Genomic DNA, 21099 nt, shown 5'->3' on the forward strand with positions numbered 1-21099 from the left:
AGTCAAATTGTTATAACAAGAATGCCAAATACACAATTGGGCCCACAAATACATAATTGGGCTCGAAACTCCAATTATCCGTCGCAGAAACTAATGAGTTCCACTCCATTCCACACAACGTTTCGAAATATTTGAGTTTTTAAAATTTTTAAGAAAATAATTAAATACATTTGATTTAAATACATAATATAATAACTGAAATACGGTAAAAAAAAAAAAAAAATTCAAAAAGAGTCAAATTGTTATAACAAGAATGCCAAATACACAATTGCGCCCAGAAATACATAATTGGGCTCGAAACTCCAATTATCCGTCGCAGAACAATGGCAATTCCACTCCATTTCATACAACGTTTCGAAACAGTCAAAATATTCAACTCAATACTCACAGAATTTCCAATGGCAACACAAAGTATTTCCAAATCGTAAAAGTAATTGGTTTAAACTCAAGAATCAAGATTCAAGAAAGAAGGTAGAAACTGTACGTACCTCACCCTCCATCTATCTTCGTCCCTCATGCATCTTTTGGATTGGCCAATGGGTGGTTGGCTTCCAGTTTTGTAGGAGTCTCTGCGGCGACCGGATGTGGCGGTAGATTGATCCGCTCTGCCAGGGGGGGTGTGCACGCTTCCAGTATCTCTGGGGTGGGGGTTGGTGGGACCTTGATCGGAGTGTCCGCCGGGGGGGCAGTGGTTTCCAGCATCTCAGCTGCGACGGGTGCTGGTGGTGGCAACTCGATCGGCTGAGGAACGTCTGAAGCATGGCCTTCATCTGGTGCCCCGTTGGGTGCACGCCATACTTTAATCGACTGTGCCAACCCCGCTAATGCGGTAATTAAAATCCCAGCATGTTTGGCTACCTCCCATGCACTATGGGATGGCATGACTGCTCTCAATTGCGAGAGAAAATTCACAAGCAATTTCGAGAGAAAATTCACAAGCAATTTCGAATCAGGAGGAGAAAGAAATTACGATGAGGAGTGAAACGCAGAAGGAAATTACTAATGGATTCATATAACCGCCTAATTCTGTTTTTAAAAAAAACAAATTGGGTGGTGCGGTTTCCCCTCCCCGGCCTCGTTTGATGGCCACCCTAACTTAGAATAGTTGAAATATTTCTAGCTCTCTTGGGTGCAGATGGTATAGATAATTTCCTCTTATATAGATAGAGAGTTGTTAGGTATTAATGGATAATATAATTTGCAACATAAGTCCATATGTTCAAGAATATATATTTAGTCACGAAATTAAATGAAAGTTTGCTCATATTATTTTCGTGAATTTCAGTTGAAAATAAAACCAAATATTAACTTAGAGTTTACTGTTTTTTTTCCCGTTTTCATCCAAATATTAACGTTTCATCACATTTCATGTTTTAGAACACTTATTTAAATTTATTGTAAGCAAAACCGATTGTTTTATATTTGAATGGTGAATTTTTTCCCTACAACATATTAAAAAAGTGAAAAATGTATGTATTTTTTTAGTAAAAATATGTATATTGAAAGTTGTTCGTAATATATAGTTTTAACTTTTAAAGTGGGAGTTATGCTATATGTACAATGAAAATAATATACACGATTAAATATTATTTGTAAAATTATAAAATTTTCTTAAATGCATGCACTTTGATTGAAATATCACTTTGATTGAAATATCTATTTTTAAAGTGCATTTGAGATTAAAAAAATAAAAATAAAAATTCAAGTAATGTGTAGTTGTGTGCTATACCTTCATTGTATATATAGTATTTTTTTTACCGCATATTTTGTTAATTTCCTCTTAGTATATTCATGCTTGTTAAAATTTTTTTATTAGGCGCTTGATTATGGTCTATGTTTTAGAGTATCTTGAGTTGAGTTATACAGGTAGGCTTTTCTGTCTACGAATCCAAACTACAAGGATTCTGACCTTTTGCGACATACGACACGGTACACGTAGCCAAATGTTACCATTTGGCGATGCACGCTCTGCGCAGTGTCGCTAAAATTACACATTTCGCTACTAACATGAACGCGTCGTAACAAGTAAGAATTTCCAGACACAACTGATACTTGCGTCGCCATATGCAATCATTCCGCGACGTTCATAAAACTCGCGTCGCTAAAACGGAGAATTTTCCCTTTTCGCGAAAGCGTCGCCAAAGAGGTGTATCATTCCACGTCGCATTCCAAGCGTCGCCAAATAGCCTTTAATTTTTTTTTTAAATAAAAAAAAACAAACTTAATTTCTCATTCCTTATTCCATTAAGGAGAAAATTTCATGTTTAGATTTCGAATTATGTATAAATGTTAAAACAAACTGATTGGAAAGATCAAAATTTAATTAGATTACTAATTTTGTTTTATTTTTATGTAGATTATACATAATATTTTGAGAATTATATATCATTTTTGTAATTTTTAGTGGAATAATATTTATTTAATTCACTTTTTTTTTCACTTATTTAATTCACTTTTGTTAAGTCAACGTATATTAAAATTTGGTGATTACAAAAGACATATGGACACAAGCAAATCATAATAAAATATGGACAACTCTATCTGAAATTATTCAGAGTAGAGAGAGCTTTTTTAGACTAATTTACTAAGAGTTGTATTCGAAAGTCGATTGTATCAAGTTTGTGCAAGAAATATTATAAATCAAAGTCTTCTAATGAAAATCTCTCACTCCTCATCTCCCCTGCTCTCATCAAAATCCCCAAAAAATCATCGAAAATATTTCTCCCCCTCATAAATTCCAAATCGCCAACTTCACGTGAAAAATCTTCATAAAGCGGTTATTAATCGGAAGAGGCAAGGCCAAAGATCCATCATTCGGATTTCTCCGCACCTCCGCCACCGTACAGTAATATACATATATTAACTACACCTTGAAAATTCTGTAATTAATTTTTAATATATTAAATAGAAATAAAATAGAAAGTTTGTATAAAATTTACTTTTTTAATAACTTTTTTTTTAATTTATGTGAAAAAAATAAAAACAATATAATCGAAACGGACAAAATATTAAATAAATATTTGAATTTAATAGCACAAAAAAAATAAATTAAACTGGATCAATATTTAAACATAATAAATAAAAAGGGAACAATCATACACTGTACATGTACATCTCTTTGCCTTATAATTTCACCAAAAACCAACGTGTATATCCCTTTGCTTTATAATTTCACCAAAACCCAACGTGTCTGAGTCTTACTGTGTCTCTCTTTTCAAATCTCTTCTATCCCCGACATCTGCTTTCTCAATTTCTCACCACCACCGCCGTCTCTTGATGCCGCCGTAACTCCGTCATCGGTGATCGGTTTCAAAAATAAATATAGCTTCGGAAATCTCTTGACGAGAGCTATCTACCGGTACCTATATTTCATATTTTTATCGCGACTCTCGGAAACCCTGTCGGAAATCCGCCGCGTTCCGCCGCCATATGCTTTCGGAAATTCGAAATAGCTTGAGAGGTTTTCTTTCCCATATCGTAAGCTTTGTTTTGATACCAAAATTTCATCAAAAATCCACAGCTCCGGTGATCTCTGTTTTGAGTCGGCCGTCGTTGCCGCTCCCGTGCCACCGACGAACGTCATACGACTTAGGACGATGAGTTTTAAAAAGTTTCGAGTTATTTATAGCCTTAAATTGTAACTTCAGAGGTTGTTTGTAGGTAAGCTTGAGTTTGAGGTTGAAGCGAGCGCTTTTGGTTCGAATTTGAGTGACGTTTACTAATTTTGGGTGTAATTGTGTTGTAGGATTTCAGTTTACACAATTTGGAGGTATGGCCCAAACATCCAGCTTTATTTTGTACAAAGTCGAAAATTTTTCAGCTTGTTTAAGATGGGATTTTCGAACTATTAAGGCTGAATGAATTACTAATTGGATTTTGTGATGAGTTAATGATGCAATATTGAAAAATTCTCTTATTTTTCTGGTTTAGGTTTTCTTTTGTAAAGACTACAGATTGTGCATTGATTTGCTGCCAGAATTCGTTTGACGTCTGCCAAATATTTAGGTAAGGCTCAATCTATTTCTGCTATCTTTTTTTTTTTTTTTTAATGAAATTCATGATACTCTGTTTTCATTTTATGAAGGATATAAATTCTTCCAAATTTTGGGTTTGTATTTAGTAATGAGCATAACAGTCTGGCCCAATATTCTGATCAAAGAACCTATGATTTTGTAACTTTCTAGATGATTTAGTAAGTCTATATGCATTGTGTCCTTCACAAGATAGTTTTGAATTTTGATGTTCATTAAATTAGATCGATTGGGATGGTTAAGATGTTGTTATGGTTATTTCATGTTGATTAAGCTTTGTATTATTCAAGTGATGTTATGAATTCTTAACTAAACATTCCAAATTGATGATAGTATTTGGAATCATTTCATATCCTTGATTTGTGTTCACAAGACTAATGTAATGGGTGCATTAATATGTTGGGCCTTGCAGGATTGATGCAAGATTCGTTCTCAATAGAACAAGTGAGTTATATCGTGATTATCTCGAGCAGCCACAGAAGGAAACATATTGGGGCCATGTAAACCATATTGGTGAGTGTTGTTGTCCTATTCAAAGATGAGTTTTTTGTTTCTTATCAATGTTGTTGTTGTGATGTGAATTTAACGGTTACATGATACTTTGAAGTTTGCATTTTTAAAGGATGTATTCATAGATTTGGTCCATCCTGTAAACTGAAATGTGTGGTCTGTTTGAATGAGTTCCAAGAAAATGACTTGTTGAGACTTCTTCCCAAGGTGTGCTCATGCCTTCCATTTAGATTATATTGATGTGTGGCTGCAAAATAACTCCAACTGCCCTTTGTGCAGATCGACCATTTCAGGCAGGAACAGGCATCGGATCGAGAAAATAATCGCACCTAATTCATCGCCTCAAGATTCAGAACCAAATATCGGAGGATACCAAGATTTTGTAGTGAGGGGAGATGGAACAGGGACTTTATCCAGTAGACATGATCAAGAAATAAGCAGAGGTGATTTGAACAGATTTTTGGTGCAATCTTTAAGCCATTCCTCGACAAAGTTTCAGAAATCGAATCCCGGAAAGTTGGAAAAAATCTCCAGCATGGGAGACGAAGGGATTGATGCAAGACACAAAGATGAGCAGGTCGTGCTTATCTTTCCTGTCTGCACCAACATGTTATTTATCCAGTAGACATGATCAAGAAATAAGCAGATGTGATTTGAACAGATTTTTGGTGCAATCTCCTCTACTGCTTCCTGCATCGACTATGTAGTTTTTTTCCCTTTTTTGCAACGTTATATAATGGTTATTTGACTAATTATGTTTTTTCGGACATGATTGATTGTATTTGAAAAATATTTGATTATTTAATGGTAATTATAATTTTATTAAATTTGGCTGTATTTCATTGATTTATTTACTATTAATTGAGAAAAATAATTAAAAAGCATTTTGATGAATCATCTTAAACGTCGGCAAATGTAAAATACATTAAAAAAAACAATTTGCGACGTTTGGAAAGCGTCGCTGAATGTTTACAATGTCGACACTTTTGGCGACGCTTTGCGTGTCGCGTCGCCAAAGAACAACCTGACATTTACCTACGAACCTTTTGTAGCGCAGCGACGTGTTTTTGCGTCGCGAAACACGGCGACGTGTTTTTGCGTCATCAAATGTTTCGCGACTTTTTTGATTTACATATGGCGACGTGATCAAACGTCGCAAAAAGTAAATTTTCTTGTAGGATTTAGTTAAAGGTGGCTTCATAGCATTGCCTTTAAACTTCTTCTTGTAGGAAATTCTATTGAGTTTGCATTTTATATGCAGACGCAGTTGATTTCTTGCTCGCTACATTCATCTCTTACTGGCACAAATTGTTTCAATTCAGCATCATCAATTCTCGAACTTGCATATAGAAGTAGAACTAGCACTAGTCTTATTATCTTTAAAATATTTAGACGCAGATATCTCAAAGATTATATTAGGAAATTTTTATGACAACATGAAACATTTAAATATTTTCAGGTTGAAGAATGGAAGGTTGTGTGCCGACTATTTACTTTGGTTTACAGATACTGGAAGGAAAACAATACAAATTGCAGTTCCCATGGATAGGTATTGTTAATCGTTCCCAAGCAGACATTAACAAAAATGTCGATATGATTGCTGCCAGGCGAAGAGAACGCGAGTATTTTGCTCTAACTCCACAGTATAAACATCTTGCTCATAGGATTGGTTCTGAGCATCTAGGAAAAGTTCTATCCAAAGTAAGAAAAGACCTCTAATTTTTGCTTCAGATAACTTCTTTAAATTAGATTATTATTATGCACAAACCAGTCAAATCTTTTCGTTTGGCATATTATATAAAGCTTGTGAAGTGCCACTTTCTTTATTGAGTGATTTATTCTCCTGGTCTCAATATGAAAAGTTGGCAGGTTTTAAAAACCTTTCTGATGCACTTGTTCTTGTTTCATGTTTTAGCATTTGGAAGCAGTTATCAAATCTCGAATTCCGGGCCTTCAATCACTCGTCAATAAAACTATTATTGAGCTAGAATCTGAGCTGAGCCGATTGGGGAAGCCCATTGCAACTGATGCTGGAGTAAGTAGGCCTTTCCGTTGTCTCTATAAGTGGTCCATTGATCTGTTTTCTAAAGAGTTGCATGAGTCTGGAAAAGTGTGGGTTAATCTCACTATTCAGTATTCACATGTGAATAACCATTTACTTAGAACCAAACCTGAAGCAACTTGTTTGAATTTTGAGCAAATGTAACATTGGCATCCTACGAAATTAAAGCACGCTAACTATCAAGAATTCTCCTTACGAACCCGACAATCACTCGGCTACTGCCGGTAATAAAAAAGACGAACAATTATCCTGTCTCCTTATTCAAGTCAAGAGATTTAGCCCCAAGAAACCCATTTGGTTAAGTTGGTCAAACATTTCCATGGGAATTAAACATTCTTGCACGGATTGAACTCGATAATGATTAAGAAGGGGAAATGTTTCTTTTGGTCCAATAAGTTGTCCATTTTTTTCGTTTTGGACCATTAACTTTTCAAATTTTGGTTTTGGTACACTAACTTTTAATTTTCAATAATTTTGGTTCATTGTTGATGTGGCAGCTAGACACATCAGCATTTTCAGGTGCCACATCACCATTTTCCAGTATCACATCAGCATTTTCCAGTATCACATCAGCAGTTGGACCAAAATACCCGAAAACTAAAAGTTAGTGTACCAAAACAAAATTTTGAAAAGTTAATGGATCAAAACCAAAATATGAAAAAGTTAATGGACCAAAAAAAATATTTTCTCGATTAATAATGTACCTGGGGAATGCAGTTTAATCATATTTTGACCTCAAACCCTTTGCTATTTTTGTAGGGAAAGTTGTATATGATCATGGAAATTTGCCGCCTATAAGATGGAATATTCAAAGAGCATCTTGATGGGGTGTATGTATCTGTTATATCTTATGTTGTATTTATCATGTTGTAATATATTCTTGCCTTCAATTTCTTATTTTATTCGGCAGTCGACCAGGAGGTGATCAAATATACAATGTATTTGATAACCATCTCCCTGCTGCATTGAAACGGTTGCAATTTGACAAGCACCTTGCTATGGAAAACGTACGGAAATTAATAACTGAAGCAGATGGATATCAGCCTCATCTTATAGCTCCTGAACAGGGTTATCGGTGTCTCATTGAAACTGCCTTGATTACCGTCAAAGGTATTTCTGAAGCGGCTGTTGATGCGGTATGCCTTGGAAGTGATAAGTTCAACTTCAGTCAGTGTTTTTTGGTCTGTTGTTGGTTGTACCACTATATGATTTTATGATAGATGTTAGGCTTGGCATAGAAAATGGGGAAACAAGTCAAACCAGTGTTAATTTTTCCTCTCTGGGGAATTGCGTCTCTAACAACTGCTGTAGATTTGCCAGTCAGTTAAGTTACCTTTTCTAACGCACACGAGATGAGATATATTTTACAATTCGTGGTTAAAAGTTTCATGCAAGACCAAGAGGGTAGTTGTGTGGATCATCCATCCTTCTACTGGCGGAGGAAATGATTCCTTCATTGGTTTGGAGACAAACTCCTGTGATTTAGTCTTCTTCTTTAAGCATATAATTTGCTTTGTGGGCTCGTGAAAGCTTCACATTTTGATTTTTTTCAGGTTCGTGTAATTCTGAAGGAACTTGTTCACAAGTCAATCGGCGAGACTGTAGTAAGTCTATGAACTTTGTTAAATGTAGTTTCATTGTCGATGATTAAGTGGCATAGCAAACCTTGAGCATATTGTCGTACTTTTCTCCTTACTCATTCTGTTGACATGAGTCGACTTATCTACAACTTGAAGGAAGATTTGGAAAACTTGTTGAATCCTATGGAAACCGGAAATCTCCAAGGACAAAATGCTTCAGAATATGATTTTGCATTCAAATATTGAATGATGCTTGCCTCTGTTGCCTACATGAGCTGAAACGATATCCCTCTCTCAGGGTGGACTGTGGAGGTAGGGAATGCTCCTGTTGAATCATTGGACAGGATGAAGGAAGAAAGCAGGAAAGCAACACTTCAGCTAGTCGACATGGAATGCAGTTACTTAACTGTAGATTTCTTCCGCAAGCTTCCGCAAGATGTTGAGAAGGGTGGCAATCCAACGCATTCAATTTTCGACCGGTACAATGATTCATATCTTCGACGAGTTGGTGAGTTTCACAAAGATACAGTGTGTTTTGAATTTTTAACGGTCTCTGAATTTCCCATCTTTTTACGAAGGATGAAACGTGTTGTCTTACGTGAATATGGTTTGTGCAAATCTATAGTTTATTGTCAAGTTCGCGAGGCAAAACGCAGCTTGCTGGATCATTTCTTTGCCGAATTAGGCAAAAGAGAGGTGGGTAGTACTTGTTTCGAGCCTCCCATGCATCTGTGGTGGTGGTACTGGAAATGAAGCATTTTTTTGTGTTTCCTTTTGTTTGTATGTTTGTTTATAGGCGAGACAATTAGGCACACTGTTGGATGAGGATCCAGCAGTTATGCAGCGGCGGTTGTCTCTTTCAAAGAGACTGGAGTTGTACAGAGCTGCTCAAGCTGAGATTGATTCGGTAGCCTGGTCTAAGTAGATGGTGGTGACAAAGGCGGACTAATATTAAATATTAATCACCACTCTCTATTATTTATTTATTTTTTGAAATAATTTCTAGAGATGTATTGATTGGTGTCCTTTTTCCCTGTTTCACTCCAGTTCTTTGGTGATGACACGAATATATTTTTATTCTTTTATGCTTGGATTGCTGATACATAAATGGATTGAGAATAAAAATGTGATGGGTATTTTCCAACTTATTCAAGTGGAATGGTCGTTCTGTCGAAGCATTTGGATTTATAGATTTGAGATTAAATATTTTAATAATAATAATAATAAATCCATCCCAAACTCTCAGACATTTAAGATAAAAAATCTTATCAAATATATCCTCAAATTCAAATCCTTAATCCAAATACAACATTATATTTAACTTATCACGTCCCTTCAATTCTTTTCTTTAAAATAAAAAAATCTTTCGTTTTTTTATCATCAATAATAATGATAATAACAACAACAATAATACTACTACTATTACGAATATAATTAATAATAATAACAATAGTAAATTTATGAGAATAAATAATTAAAAAAATCACAACGATGAAAATGTTATTGTCTATAAGTGGCAATAACAACCACAACCATCGTCTCTCAATTATGGCAACGATGGTGGTGATATTTTCAAATAATAATTATAATTATTATTATGTTTCGTTTCACAAAATGATGGTTTGATCGTTAATAGGTAGTGTTTCATTTATTTTAACGTTTTTTCAACTCCTACGTACAATTTCAAACATTGCAGTTAGGGCCGGATTCAAGATTTCGATCATGGGAGCCGCCTACAAGCTAGACACAAAAGAAAAGACAAGTTATGGTATCATTTATATTCATCTAATTAAACATCAAGCTATCAACTATATGTTTCGAACAAAAAAAATTTACATTAAAGAAATTCGACGTTCATTAGAATTTTTAAAATTTTATGATAACATCAATACAACGATTTTTAGTAATTTTTCTTTCAATACATATCATCAATTCATTCAAAAAAAAATCATGTTCCATTTAATTTGCTCTGAGGCCTAGTTTGGTTAATATCCATGGTCGAGACTGGGTTTTTTTTTTTTTTTTTAATTATAGAGTTAGAAATTGAAAAATGACCACAAACACGATCACTCTAAAAACAAGATAATATATCTTTGTTGTTTCTCATTCTCTTTTATTTATTTCAAACATGTTATTTTATTACTTTAAAAATATATGTGTGTCTATCTTCAAATATAGTATATATATATATATATTTGTTTTATACTCAATTCGTCGCATATATATACTTATTTTCACACATATTAAAAAAAAATTCGAAAATGTCAATTGGTAAATAATTTTTCAAGTTTATCCTTATTTAAGGAATACTTATATGGTGTAAAAAATTATTGAAAGTAGTCTATGTATTTAATAAAAAACCTAATAAATTATGGACATATTAATAAAAAAAAATAGAAAATATTATTAATTATTGCACAAGTCTATATATTTTGGAAAAAAATGAAAAAGTGATTATATATGAAACAGAGAGACTGTTTAATTTTAAAAGATACATTTTAAAAATATCAATAAATATATAAATATTTTAGATCTTTGAAGTTGTTTCTTCAATTAATATGATAACTTTTTTATTTTATTTGTTATTATAATGTCATTTTATGTTATATAAAAATAAATTTTAAAATTTTCAGAAATAGAAATTTTATCATTAGTTAAAAAAAATACCAATTTAGATATTTAATTACAAAAAAAAAAAAGAAGAGAAAAATAAGAAAGTACGGATGTGATAGAAGAAGGAAAAAGGACAAAAAAAATAAAAGCTTAATACTTTATTCATATAAATATTAATTACATAGTATTAAAAACAAATTTAATATTTAGGGGGCCGTGGCCCCCAATCCTACGGTGGATCCGCCCCTGATTGCATTGACTAAAAACTTAAACAACTTAAAACAAACTTTTTTTAACACTGCATTAATTCAAGCCATAACACTTTACAAGTTACGAATCATAAGCTGAAATTATGTGTGGAACAAAATGATGATTATTGATGTATTGATTTCAGACAGTCAGATCTAGTTATTGGAATTCGTGCGTACAAACTACGTCTATATTAGGTGGCGAGATGAACCAATCCGACGGACTCACGTGTAAATTAATGGATTTTTACGAATCAACCCGCAATCCACCATTAGGCGAGATGGACCGGTCCACCTTTTAGGTGAGTTCGAAAAATATCGGATCAACCCACTAATTTTACATTGCGAGACAAGTCAACCCAACGAAGCTAACTTATTTTGATACCTCTAACTTTAACATAACAAGTGTAAGTTGGAGCCCATTAAAAAGAGACAAAACGTAGACACTAGACATACTATGAATATTAATTTATGTTTTAACTTGTGTATTTACAAAATGTTTATATAGCCCATGTTTGGAAAAATAAAAATATCAATATTATATTAATATACAAAACCACAAATGTTAAAATAATAAAGAAACTATAATACTTAAATAATTGTTTTTACCGATAGTTACCTTTATAGACGATATAATTGTTAAAAATAATAAAATATTTTCTTAGTAATTATATAATTATTTGATTGCTTATAAAAAAATATATGAAATGTTTTAAATTTTAATATAATTTCTAAATTTTAAGGGAAAGAAAATGTTAATACCAAAAATATTGTATTCGAAAAGTTTATAAATCATAACTCATTCTCTTGCCTGATTTTCTTAAGCCTTCGACTCAAAAAAAAAGGAATAAAAATTTCTTAAGCCCAAAATCAGACAGGTTTCACGTCCAATCCGCACCTTAAACATTCATATTTTCGGACCAATCAACATAAGACACGTAATGTCCCACCTGTAACTGATTCCTCAATCTTTCCTACTTCCCTTCGGCTCCAAGATTTTCGCCCGGCCGCGGTTCCCTGCAAAATATTGGAGCCAAAGCTTACCAAAAATTGAATCTCAATTAACTTGTGAATTATTTAATTTGAATTTGAAACTTATATTTATTTTTTTAATACAAAAATATACATCACTATTCTCTTGCCATTTGCACATCCATTGTTTCTTTCATTAATTCATCCAAACTACGTTGCGGCATCACTTTGTTCTGAATTCAGACTGGAAAATAAAAGCGAAATTTCCTTCTCAGAAGTTCATCGAATCGCCTTTCCCCTCCTTTTGCTTCTCTAAATCTTTGTTTTTTCTTCGTTATTTTTCATACCAAAAAAAATTTGATTTTCTTGCCTAGTTTCGTTGAGAACTCTTGTGTCCGATTCCAGATTAGAGCAATAATTATTTTAAATCTTGGTATCTGGATTCGTGGGGTTCGCCGTTCGAGTGGGAAACATAGGGCTCTTTCAGATTTTTTCGTGGATAAATGTTTATTCGATCAACGGGATTTGATTGGAGGGAATTTGGATAATTGTTCCGCCTTTTCTTAGAAGAATTAGGGTTTTTTCGCTCGTCGACTTTTTTTCCCCGATGGGCGAAGTTGATTGATTGCGAAGTAAATAATTGTGACGCTGCCAACCAGATTCGGGATGCCGAAACTCAAACGGTGCACACCGGAGAAGGAGGCAATGGGCGATGGGAGCCATGCCGAAGAATCATGCACCGGTGCCGTGGGTTCTAAAAAGATGAAGAAAGCCTCCGGTCGATTGTTTACAGTTCCTGTAAATCAAATTGAAGGTTACAACTTTGAAATTTCAAATTGTTGGTCTACGAGTGGAGGTTCGTTCTACAATCAAGAAACAAGTTCAGTTTCCCAGAAAGTTGTTAAGAATAAGCCTCCACCGTTGAAGTCTTCAAGAGGGCGTACGCTGACGCTCCCGATGAAATTGAGTGACTCGGTTTTGATTCCCATGAAGAAAGAAAAATCAGATTGTCGTGATGATCTGGATAACGGTTTGGCTGACAGAAGCGAGCATAATGACGACAATATATGCAATAAAAAATTTATGCGTGGAGAGTTTTATGATGACGTTTATTTAGTAAAAAAACGGCGAATTGAAAACCGTTCAATTCTCAAATTGCAGAACATGATCGTGGAACCCTATTCCAGTTCACGAAGTTCAGTTACATTTTTAAATGAAGGGAATCTTTTTGTTTCTCCAGCAGTGGAAAATGGTGGGGCGCTGAACGAATGTTTGAGTGCTAAGAAATCAGTGAAGGAGAAAAAGGTTGAAAAGAAGGCTGATTTTTATGAACCTGGTGATTTTGTCATGGGAGATATAGTTTGGGCTAAATGCGGTAAGAACTTTCCTGCTTGGCCGGCAATTGTAATTGATCCACTCTGGCAAGCTCCTGAAGGCGTGCTAAGGGCTTGCGTTCCTGGCACTCTTTGTGTTATGTTCTACGGATACTCAAGGACTGGACAAAGGGTAATTCTCTGTTTAACATTTTTTCGTTTCATGCATTTTCTTATATTTTTTGGGCATGCATAGTTTTAGATTTAAATTTTTAGTGGGAGAAATTTTGTGGGCAATTACCTTCTTTGGCTTTTGGCGGGAAATATTGCAGTTCTTGGTCAATGAAGAGGTCAACCATCATGCAACTCGTATTAATGCATTTCTAGTCTAGACAAGATATGTGTGTCGTGAAGATTATGAGTGTTGTAATTCTTTGTATACGGACCAACACGAGGAAACCGTCTCCCTTTCTTTGGGTAATGTACAATATCTTTACTTATATTTTACAGGATTATGCATGGATAAAAGCTGGAATGGTCTTTCCATTTCACGAGTATATGGACAGGTGGATATTAACTCACTTGTTGTCATGAATGCTAATCTAGGGAAGTCGGACTTTTAATCTCCTTTTTTATTTAGATTTCAGGGACAGACTAGGTTGTATGGTAGCAAGCCCCATGATTTTCAATTGGCCATAGAGGAGGCAATTCTAGCGGAAAATGGCTACGCACAATCGGCTGTTGGGTCTGTAAAGGAAGTTTTACCCGTGGCAGATGAAGCTGAAGCTGAAGAGGCCACTGGTTCAAATCAGGAGTCAGAATGTTGTACTATTCAGCAGGCATGTTTCTACTTTAGCCATGGGATTATGTCATATGGAAGTACCATATCCATTCTTTCTTGAAGATGGTTTGGATCTTAGACTAGTATAAATCTGTTTTCAGGATTTTCAGTTTCATACCATTGTCATTGTCATGGTAGAAACCACTTTTATGGTTACTAATGTTAAGTTGCTCCATCAATTCATATTACAAATTCTTTTGGGCTTGGGAGAGACAAGAATCATTAAATTGAACTTCCTATATCTGCAGCAGACATGTATTCTGTTTCACTCTTATTTACCTGTCTTTTTCTGTACTATTCCCTGCTGCCTTGCAGCTCTCTTGATGTCTCAATCTCTTAGTATGTCTTTCCAAATGTGGTCAATTTCACATTGTTTCAATATCAGGATGCATATGATAAAAGGAAAGACACCCGAACTTGTGGCAGCTGCGGGCTGACCTTTCAATGCAGAATGTTGAAGAAAATAAAGAACACGAAAACAAAAACTCATTTCTTGTGTGAACATTGTATTAAGGTGATGCGGTATACTTCTTTTTGTGATTGATGTAACCATATATCTTCTGTTATTTTATGCGTGCTAGTTTATTCTGACAAATTATCTTATTGTAGTTAAGAAAATCAAAGCAATTCTGTGGTATTTGCAAGAAAATTTGGCATCATTCCGATGGTGGCAGTTGGGTGAGACTTTTTGCATTTTTTTATGGATTGCGTGTTTCTTCCTGCTAATCAGTTGACTGAGTGACTTAATCCCTTTTGTGCGCATTGTTGAATTAGGTGTGTTGTGACAGCTGTGATGTTTGGGTCCATGCTGAGTGTGCAAGCATCTCTAATAAGTCATTGAAGGTTTTACCATGTTCTGTTGTATTAAGATGTACTTAGGCTTGCTTATAGCATTTTCCTGTACCAGGTTATGATTTATGACAGTTGACAAAATATCGTGGCCTGTAGGATCTGGAAACCGCTGATTACTTTTGCCCTGAATGCAAGGTTGAGCCCTCCTCTAAAGTGTTGGGTTTGGATAAGTGGCAATTATGTGTCAGGTAACCATCTCAGGGGCTGTCATTTTATATTTTGTTGCTTGAAAGGTTATCTCTTCCCCCCTAATAAAATTATTTATTCACACCTGTGTTGATATTTCGTGACCAGGTCCGCTGAAAAGGTTGCACGTAATATGCCACCTGACAAACTATCAGTTGTCTGCAATGGTGTCGGAGGGATTTATTATCCAAATCTTCATTTGTAGGTTTTAACTTTGATGAAAGGGATTTTGGTTATTGTTATTGTTATTGTTTTCAATGTTTGTTCTATCTGTAAGGTGTTTATTCCTTTTCTGGCTGTCCCTTTTGCATTTAAAATAAAGTACTACTGCTCCTTTATACTTCTCATGATCTTAATGCACAAATATTCATTTTAAGCCTTCATATTAAATTGACCTTTATAAATTTATACTAATAATACATGAAAAAGTAAAACATGTTTCATCATATTCTGTCACAAATAAGAAAACTCATTTGATCTCAGTTATACTAGCGAATATTATCCTTGTGATAGATAAACTACGTGTCCTGGTAATTTATTGGAGCTATTTTCCACAGCTACTAAAAATTAGTTTATTCACAAAAATTGTTATGTGATTTGGTTGCTTGTTATATCGAGGTTTCAGTGGCTTATAACCCCCAAAAGAAAATTTAAAAATATTAGTTCCAGATCACGAGTGCAGGTGGTTTTAGACTCCTTTATGCTACCCATATCTGCTTTCACAAAATGTCTCACACTTGGATTAGAGAAAGTTTCACTTTCACTTCACTTGTTTAGTTGTTTTAATTGGGATGATAATAAGTTTACTGGTTTGCTGCCTGCAGTGGTTTAGTTATTTCATTATTCGGATTAAGAGTGAATTTTTTTAATTTATTTTAATCTGTTCTCTACTCAGGGTTCAATGTGTCTGTGGCCCATGTGGTACAAAAAAATATGGGCTCAGTGAATGGGAACGACATACAGGTTGTAGAGCAAAAAAATGGAAGCACAGCGTTAAAGTGAAGGGTTCTAATCTTACACTAGAAAAATGGGTTTGTTCTTGATCTTTATGTTCTAATCTTTGACACTTCTATGATCAAATGTTTACAACGTGATTTTACATTTTTATCTCCACTTTTGCTGTAAACGGATGAACTCAGCAGTCTGATTTTGTATCTTGAGGAAATCATTTTCTCTTAGGTTGTGTTTGAATTGATGGATCCATGATTTTAAATTTCGATTCGTTTGGACGGACAAGATTCTAATAAATTTTAAATCCACTCAAAATCATGTCAAACAATTTTCGTAGTACTTGTGGTAGATTTCAATATAATCAAAATTGGTGTCATTTAAAATTCATTCCTTGAATCATTTCTCACCCATCAATCCATTTTCTCTTATTTAAAATGTATGTTCTTCAGTTTATCTACTAACATGTTGCAGATGGTTGAGCACAATGCACATGGCTTGAACCCTATGCAGTTAGATAAGCAGCAGCTCTTTGAATTTTTGAAAGGTAATTAGCATTTTTTTCTTTGCTATATTTGGTTTTACATATTTCTTTTTATCCTTCATCATGCATTTGGAATATAAATATAAATATAAACTTATTAAAATACAAGTTCTTACTAGTTTTCCTCGACAGAAATCTACAACCCTGTTCATGCGAAGTGGACAACAGAGCGATGTGCAATTTGTAGATGGGTTGAAGATTGGGACTACAACAAAATGATTATATGCAACAGGTTTTGATATACACAAACTTAATTTTTTGGTTTCATAGACGCCCGATTAGATATGTCAAAACAAGCTAGCGGAGGGTTCGACTTTTGGCTACCAACCCAACCCAACCCACCCTACTAATTTTAGGTGGTGGGGCGGGCTTGGCCAATTTTGTGTAATTTGGCGAGCTGACCTGCCATTTTGGCGGGTTTGGAAATTGCCAACTTAACCCGCCTATTTTTTTATGGCATGGCGGACTTAGCCTATTTTGACATCTCTACACCCAATTGAAATGAAATTTAGTTTAGATGTCACCTCATGTTAATCGCAGAAATCTTTTTCATGGTTTAGATGTCAAATAGCTGTGCATCAGGAATGCTATGGAGCAAGAAATACTCAGGATTTTGCTTCATGGGTTTGCCGAGCATGTGAAACTGCAGAAATTGGAAAAGAATGTTGCCTGTGTCCTGTAAAAGGCATGTCATCTGGTTGCATTTAATATTTTTCTTCATTAAACTTATGTGTAAAAAAGTTTTTTCCCCCAAAATCTTTAAGATTGAATGTTGCATCTACAGGGGGTGCTTTGAAACCAACTGATATCGATCCTTTATGGGTTCATGTTATATGTGCATGGTTTCGTCCTGAAGTTGCATTCTCGAATGCGGAGATAATGGAGCCTGCAGTTGGACTTCTTAGAATCCCACCAAATTCATTCACAAAGGTGCTGGATTTTCAGAGAACGGACAGATCCATGGTTAATTGTGGATTTATAGTTCATATAATTAATTTTTGAGATAATGCATTCATAGAGTTCTCTAGTGCCTTGAGGTTGAGATAAATTTTGTTCTGCATATAGATAAGCTGTCATTGTCATATTGTCTTCATCTGAAAATTTTTCATCTAAAATGATCTTTGTTTTTTTCTAAATTTAAATTATATTTGCAGGCATGCGTCATTTGTGAGCAGGTTCACGGATCTTGCACGCAGTGTTGCAAATGTTCCACCTATTTTCATGCTGCATGTGCTTCTCGTGCAGGATATTGCATGGAAGTGAGTCTACTCTCTGTTTATAACCCACAACCCAAACCCACCCACCCAACAAACCCCAACAAAAAAAAAAATAAAAATTCACCAGGAAATGGATTTTGAAATTGCCTTTTAGTTACTTAGAAATAATAAGCTTGGGTTCTGAGCACTTCCGTTGGCACATATGCCTTTGATTTTCAGTATTTTTTCCTTTTTTTCCCCTTATTTTAATTAACTCACAAATGATTCTTAATTTCAGTTACATTGTTTTGAGAAGAATGGGAAGCAGATAACCAAATGGATATCTTACTGTGCTGTACATAGGTATAGACTATGCGCGACTTTGTTATAATTACCGTTTATACACAAGTTATGTGTGACAGAGAAGATGAGTATAGAATGCTTTGATGTGTTCAAATACTAGTATTGATGTATATCTGTTGGTGGGGTATATGAGATTTTACCGTGTTCCTGACATTTTAGTTGTTTGGTTGTGGTCTCAGGGCTCCTAGTACCGAGAATGTTCTGGTAATTCAGACTCCAAATGTGGTTTTCTCTAACAAAAGCTTGCTTCAAAGCCAGTATCAAGAGCAATGCTCGAGAGGTTCAAGGCTCATCTCGTTGAGGCCTCCTGAGTGTTCTGATTCATCTCTGGCTGATACCAATGAATTTGATGCGATGTCAGCAGCAAGGTGCCGCTTGTATGCAAGATCTAACATTAAGGTAATGCAATTATGTGTCTTCTCTGACATAATTGTTTGATGCATAGATTCAGCATAAAAAATTGTATTAACACTTTTGCTTATGGTTATTTATTTTTATTTTTCTTATTTCACCATTTTTTTATTCTCTCTTGAGTAGAAGACTGGACAAGAGTCAGTATTCCACAGATTGAAGGGGCCAAGTCATCATTCTCTAGATGATATTGAAGATTTAAACTCACACAAAGTAATTATTCCCTTTATGAATATTCTGTTCTGATGACGATTGCAATTTCCCTTTGTTTTATGACCATGTCTTATCAAGAATTTGCAAACCAATTGGATCAATTTTTTCCCTTTCCTTTAGGATCCCGTGGATGCAAAGGTTTTTTCAACATTTAGAGAACGGCTAAAGCACTTGAAGGTAAATTTCAATTCTGCACCGTTTAATTTCATTTCTTGTAGGAGTAGAGGGGGACTTGGTTTATCCTTCATTTTTCCTTTTAATTTTATTCCTTGGATGAACAAACAAAACATCGAGAAAAATGTTCCAAGTCAGTCTCTTCTCTAATTCCACAATTGGAGATGTTGGATAGATCTGACCCTTCTCTTCTCCAAATACTCCCAAGTCAGCCTCCTTCCTCTTAATGTATCCCTTGCTTTCTACCAAACCAGTGGACCTCCAAATGCCACCTTTGGCCCTTATCGTTCTCCAAATCCTCCTTAACCAAACACACCCTTAAAAAGTCTACCTATCGGGTTCTCCCCTACCCACCCACAAAACATATATATTTACTCTCATGTATTGTGTAATAAATTACTTGGTTGATGTTTTCAGAAAACAGAAAACTATCGGGTTTGTTTTGGTAAATCAAGAATACATGGATGGGGCCTTTTTGCAAGGCAGAACATTCAAGAAGGAGAAATGGTACTACTTTAAAGGCTCACCTGTTATCATTCTTTAAATGGCACAATCTTCAATAACAGTTCCTTTCCAGGTTATTGAGTACCGTGGTGAGCAGGTGAGGCGTAGTATTGCTGACCTAAGAGAGGCGCGTTATCGATTGGAGGGCAAAGATTGCTACGTAAGTGCATTTGTTAAATGTGCTAATGATCTTGCTCTTGTATGGTCGAAGTTCATCTGTGTGATTACTTTATAATTATTTTTGACAAATTCTGATGTGTGTAACTTCATTTTTGCGTTGATGTGCTCGTTAATGATAAATTTAGAGGCTCTTGGATTCTTTTTCAGTACTCTGACCAGTTCTTTAGATTTTTTAACTGGCTTGTCTATGGTCGTTAAATTTTCCTCTCTTCTCTGCTAGTTTTTCCAGTTTAGCATCTGATATCTTGACTGTATAAATTTGATTCCGTTAGTCTCTGTTTTTTGAGCGTCTTAATCACCTGATGCCATGCGTTATGCAGCTTTTTAAAATCAGCGACGAAGTTGTAATTGACGCAACTAACAAGGGAAACATAGCCCGCCTGATTAATCATTCGGTATGCTCTTCTTTTTTGTTCCATTTGGCATTGTAGATATTGGTGCTAATATTCTATTGGCTAGTAAAGTATCAATCATCTAGCTTTGTTGCAGTGACAGATGAAAATTGATACTATATTTTTTTCACTATGTTCTTGATTCCTCTTTTCGACACATTATTCCCATACACCGTTCTTTATACTAATGCTTATCTTGTACAGTGCATACCCAACTGTTACGCTAGAATCATGAGTATGGGTGAGGAAGAAAGCCGGATCGTTCTTATAGCAAAGAGCAACGTATCAGCCGGCGATGAGTTAACGTACGACTACTTTCTTTGTTGTTTAACCATGCCGATTACTTCCCAAGTTCCAAAAAGTTTTGTTTTTTGTTTTTGTTTTGTTTTTTTGTCGATCACTAATGCGTTATAACTGTACCTTATTGTCTAAACAGGTATGATTACTTGTTTGATCCGGATGAGCACGACGAGGTTAAAGTCCCTTGCCTGTGCAATTCCTCTAACTGCAGGAAATTTTTGAATTAGTTTTTATATATAGCAACGGAGAAGGCCAATCAATGGCGGTCATGCCTACACAAGATTTATGACAACCATACATACATACATACACCATAGTTTCCATAACTTTTAACTTGGAATTTTTTTTTTTTACAACTTTGTGTAGAGCCGATACAGAATATTTTCATATGTTCATTGAATTTTTTCATTCTTTCAGTTGTTTCATGTATTTTCTCCTTAATTAATAATAATATATTTGGCTTTACTAGAATTCGTTCGGAGTTGGGCTCTAGTCAGGTCTTATGCGTATAAATAATTTATATATTATTATTTGATTTAAACTCCACAAAATATTATATATTAAGTTATTAACCAAGAAAACAGAGATGACCATCCCAGCATACAATATTCTACTACAATATTGTCATTATCTCACAAAATATTGATTAAACAATCTTAAACAAGG

The 21099-nt window shown here is 34.8% G+C and overlaps 2 protein-coding genes and 1 long non-coding RNA gene across 7 annotated transcripts; all 3 read left to right on the forward strand.

Annotated features, from left to right (window-relative positions):
* Positions 1-3141: 3141 nt before the first annotated feature.
* LOC140883312 (uncharacterized) lies at positions 3142-5341 on the forward strand. Of its 5 annotated transcripts, none has more exons than XR_012150374.1 (6): positions 3142-3660; positions 3746-3769; positions 3931-4005; positions 4444-4544; positions 4639-4748; positions 4821-5341. It is a non-coding gene; the product is annotated as an uncharacterized lncRNA (long non-coding RNA). The 5 variants fall into 5 exon arrangements; XR_012150373.1 differs by having other exon boundaries at positions 4654-4748; XR_012150372.1 differs by having other exon boundaries at positions 4639-5341.
* Positions 5342-6012: 671 nt separating this feature from the next.
* Positions 6013-9230, forward strand: LOC140881209 (dynamin-related protein 5A-like). Its single transcript, XM_073286336.1, has 8 exons — positions 6013-6242; positions 6457-6576; positions 7363-7433; positions 7514-7713; positions 8157-8207; positions 8482-8691; positions 8809-8879; positions 8980-9230. Exons 4-8 carry the CDS (start codon positions 7602-7604, stop codon positions 9106-9108), a joined length of 573 nt encoding a protein of 190 aa, XP_073142437.1. The 5' UTR covers positions 6013-6242; positions 6457-6576; positions 7363-7433; positions 7514-7601; the 3' UTR covers positions 9109-9230.
* A 2791-nt stretch (positions 9231-12021) lies between these two features.
* On the forward strand, positions 12022-20898 carry LOC140877070 (histone-lysine N-methyltransferase ATX3-like). Its single transcript, XM_073280559.1, has 23 exons — positions 12022-13522; positions 13840-13895; positions 13970-14168; positions 14556-14684; positions 14780-14848; positions 14945-15013; positions 15119-15210; positions 15317-15409; positions 16104-16239; positions 16631-16703; positions 16833-16932; positions 17261-17385; positions 17485-17630; positions 17855-17959; positions 18195-18259; positions 18439-18658; positions 18797-18883; positions 19004-19060; positions 19475-19564; positions 19635-19721; positions 20062-20136; positions 20338-20438; positions 20570-20898. Exons 1-23 carry the CDS (start codon positions 12683-12685, stop codon positions 20658-20660), a joined length of 3105 nt encoding a protein of 1034 aa, XP_073136660.1. The 5' UTR covers positions 12022-12682; the 3' UTR covers positions 20661-20898.
* Positions 20899-21099: the final 201 nt, after the last annotated feature.

Source organism: Henckelia pumila, chromosome 2, assembly GCF_033568475.1.
Source record: "Henckelia pumila isolate YLH828 chromosome 2, ASM3356847v2, whole genome shotgun sequence".
Lineage (NCBI taxonomy): Eukaryota > Viridiplantae > Streptophyta > Magnoliopsida > Lamiales > Gesneriaceae > Henckelia > Henckelia pumila.

Coding starts and splice junctions, on each gene's coding strand:
- LOC140877070 (XM_073280559.1), top strand. CDS start 12,683: ATGCCGAAACTCAAACGGTGCACACCGGAGAAGGAGGCAATGGGCGAT. Junction 19,565..19,634: donor ACATTCAAGAAGGAGAAATG/GTACTACTTTAA, acceptor GTTCCTTTCCAG/GTTATTGAGTACCGTGGTGA. Junction 20,439..20,569: donor TCAGCCGGCGATGAGTTAAC/GTACGACTACTT, acceptor TTGTCTAAACAG/GTATGATTACTTGTTTGATC.
- LOC140881209 (XM_073286336.1), top strand. CDS start 7,602: ATGGAAAACGTACGGAAATTAATAACTGAAGCAGATGGATATCAGCCT. Junction 8,208..8,481: donor AGTCAATCGGCGAGACTGTA/GTAAGTCTATGA, acceptor TCCCTCTCTCAG/GGTGGACTGTGGAGGTAGGG. Junction 8,880..8,979: donor CCGAATTAGGCAAAAGAGAG/GTGGGTAGTACT, acceptor GTTTGTTTATAG/GCGAGACAATTAGGCACACT.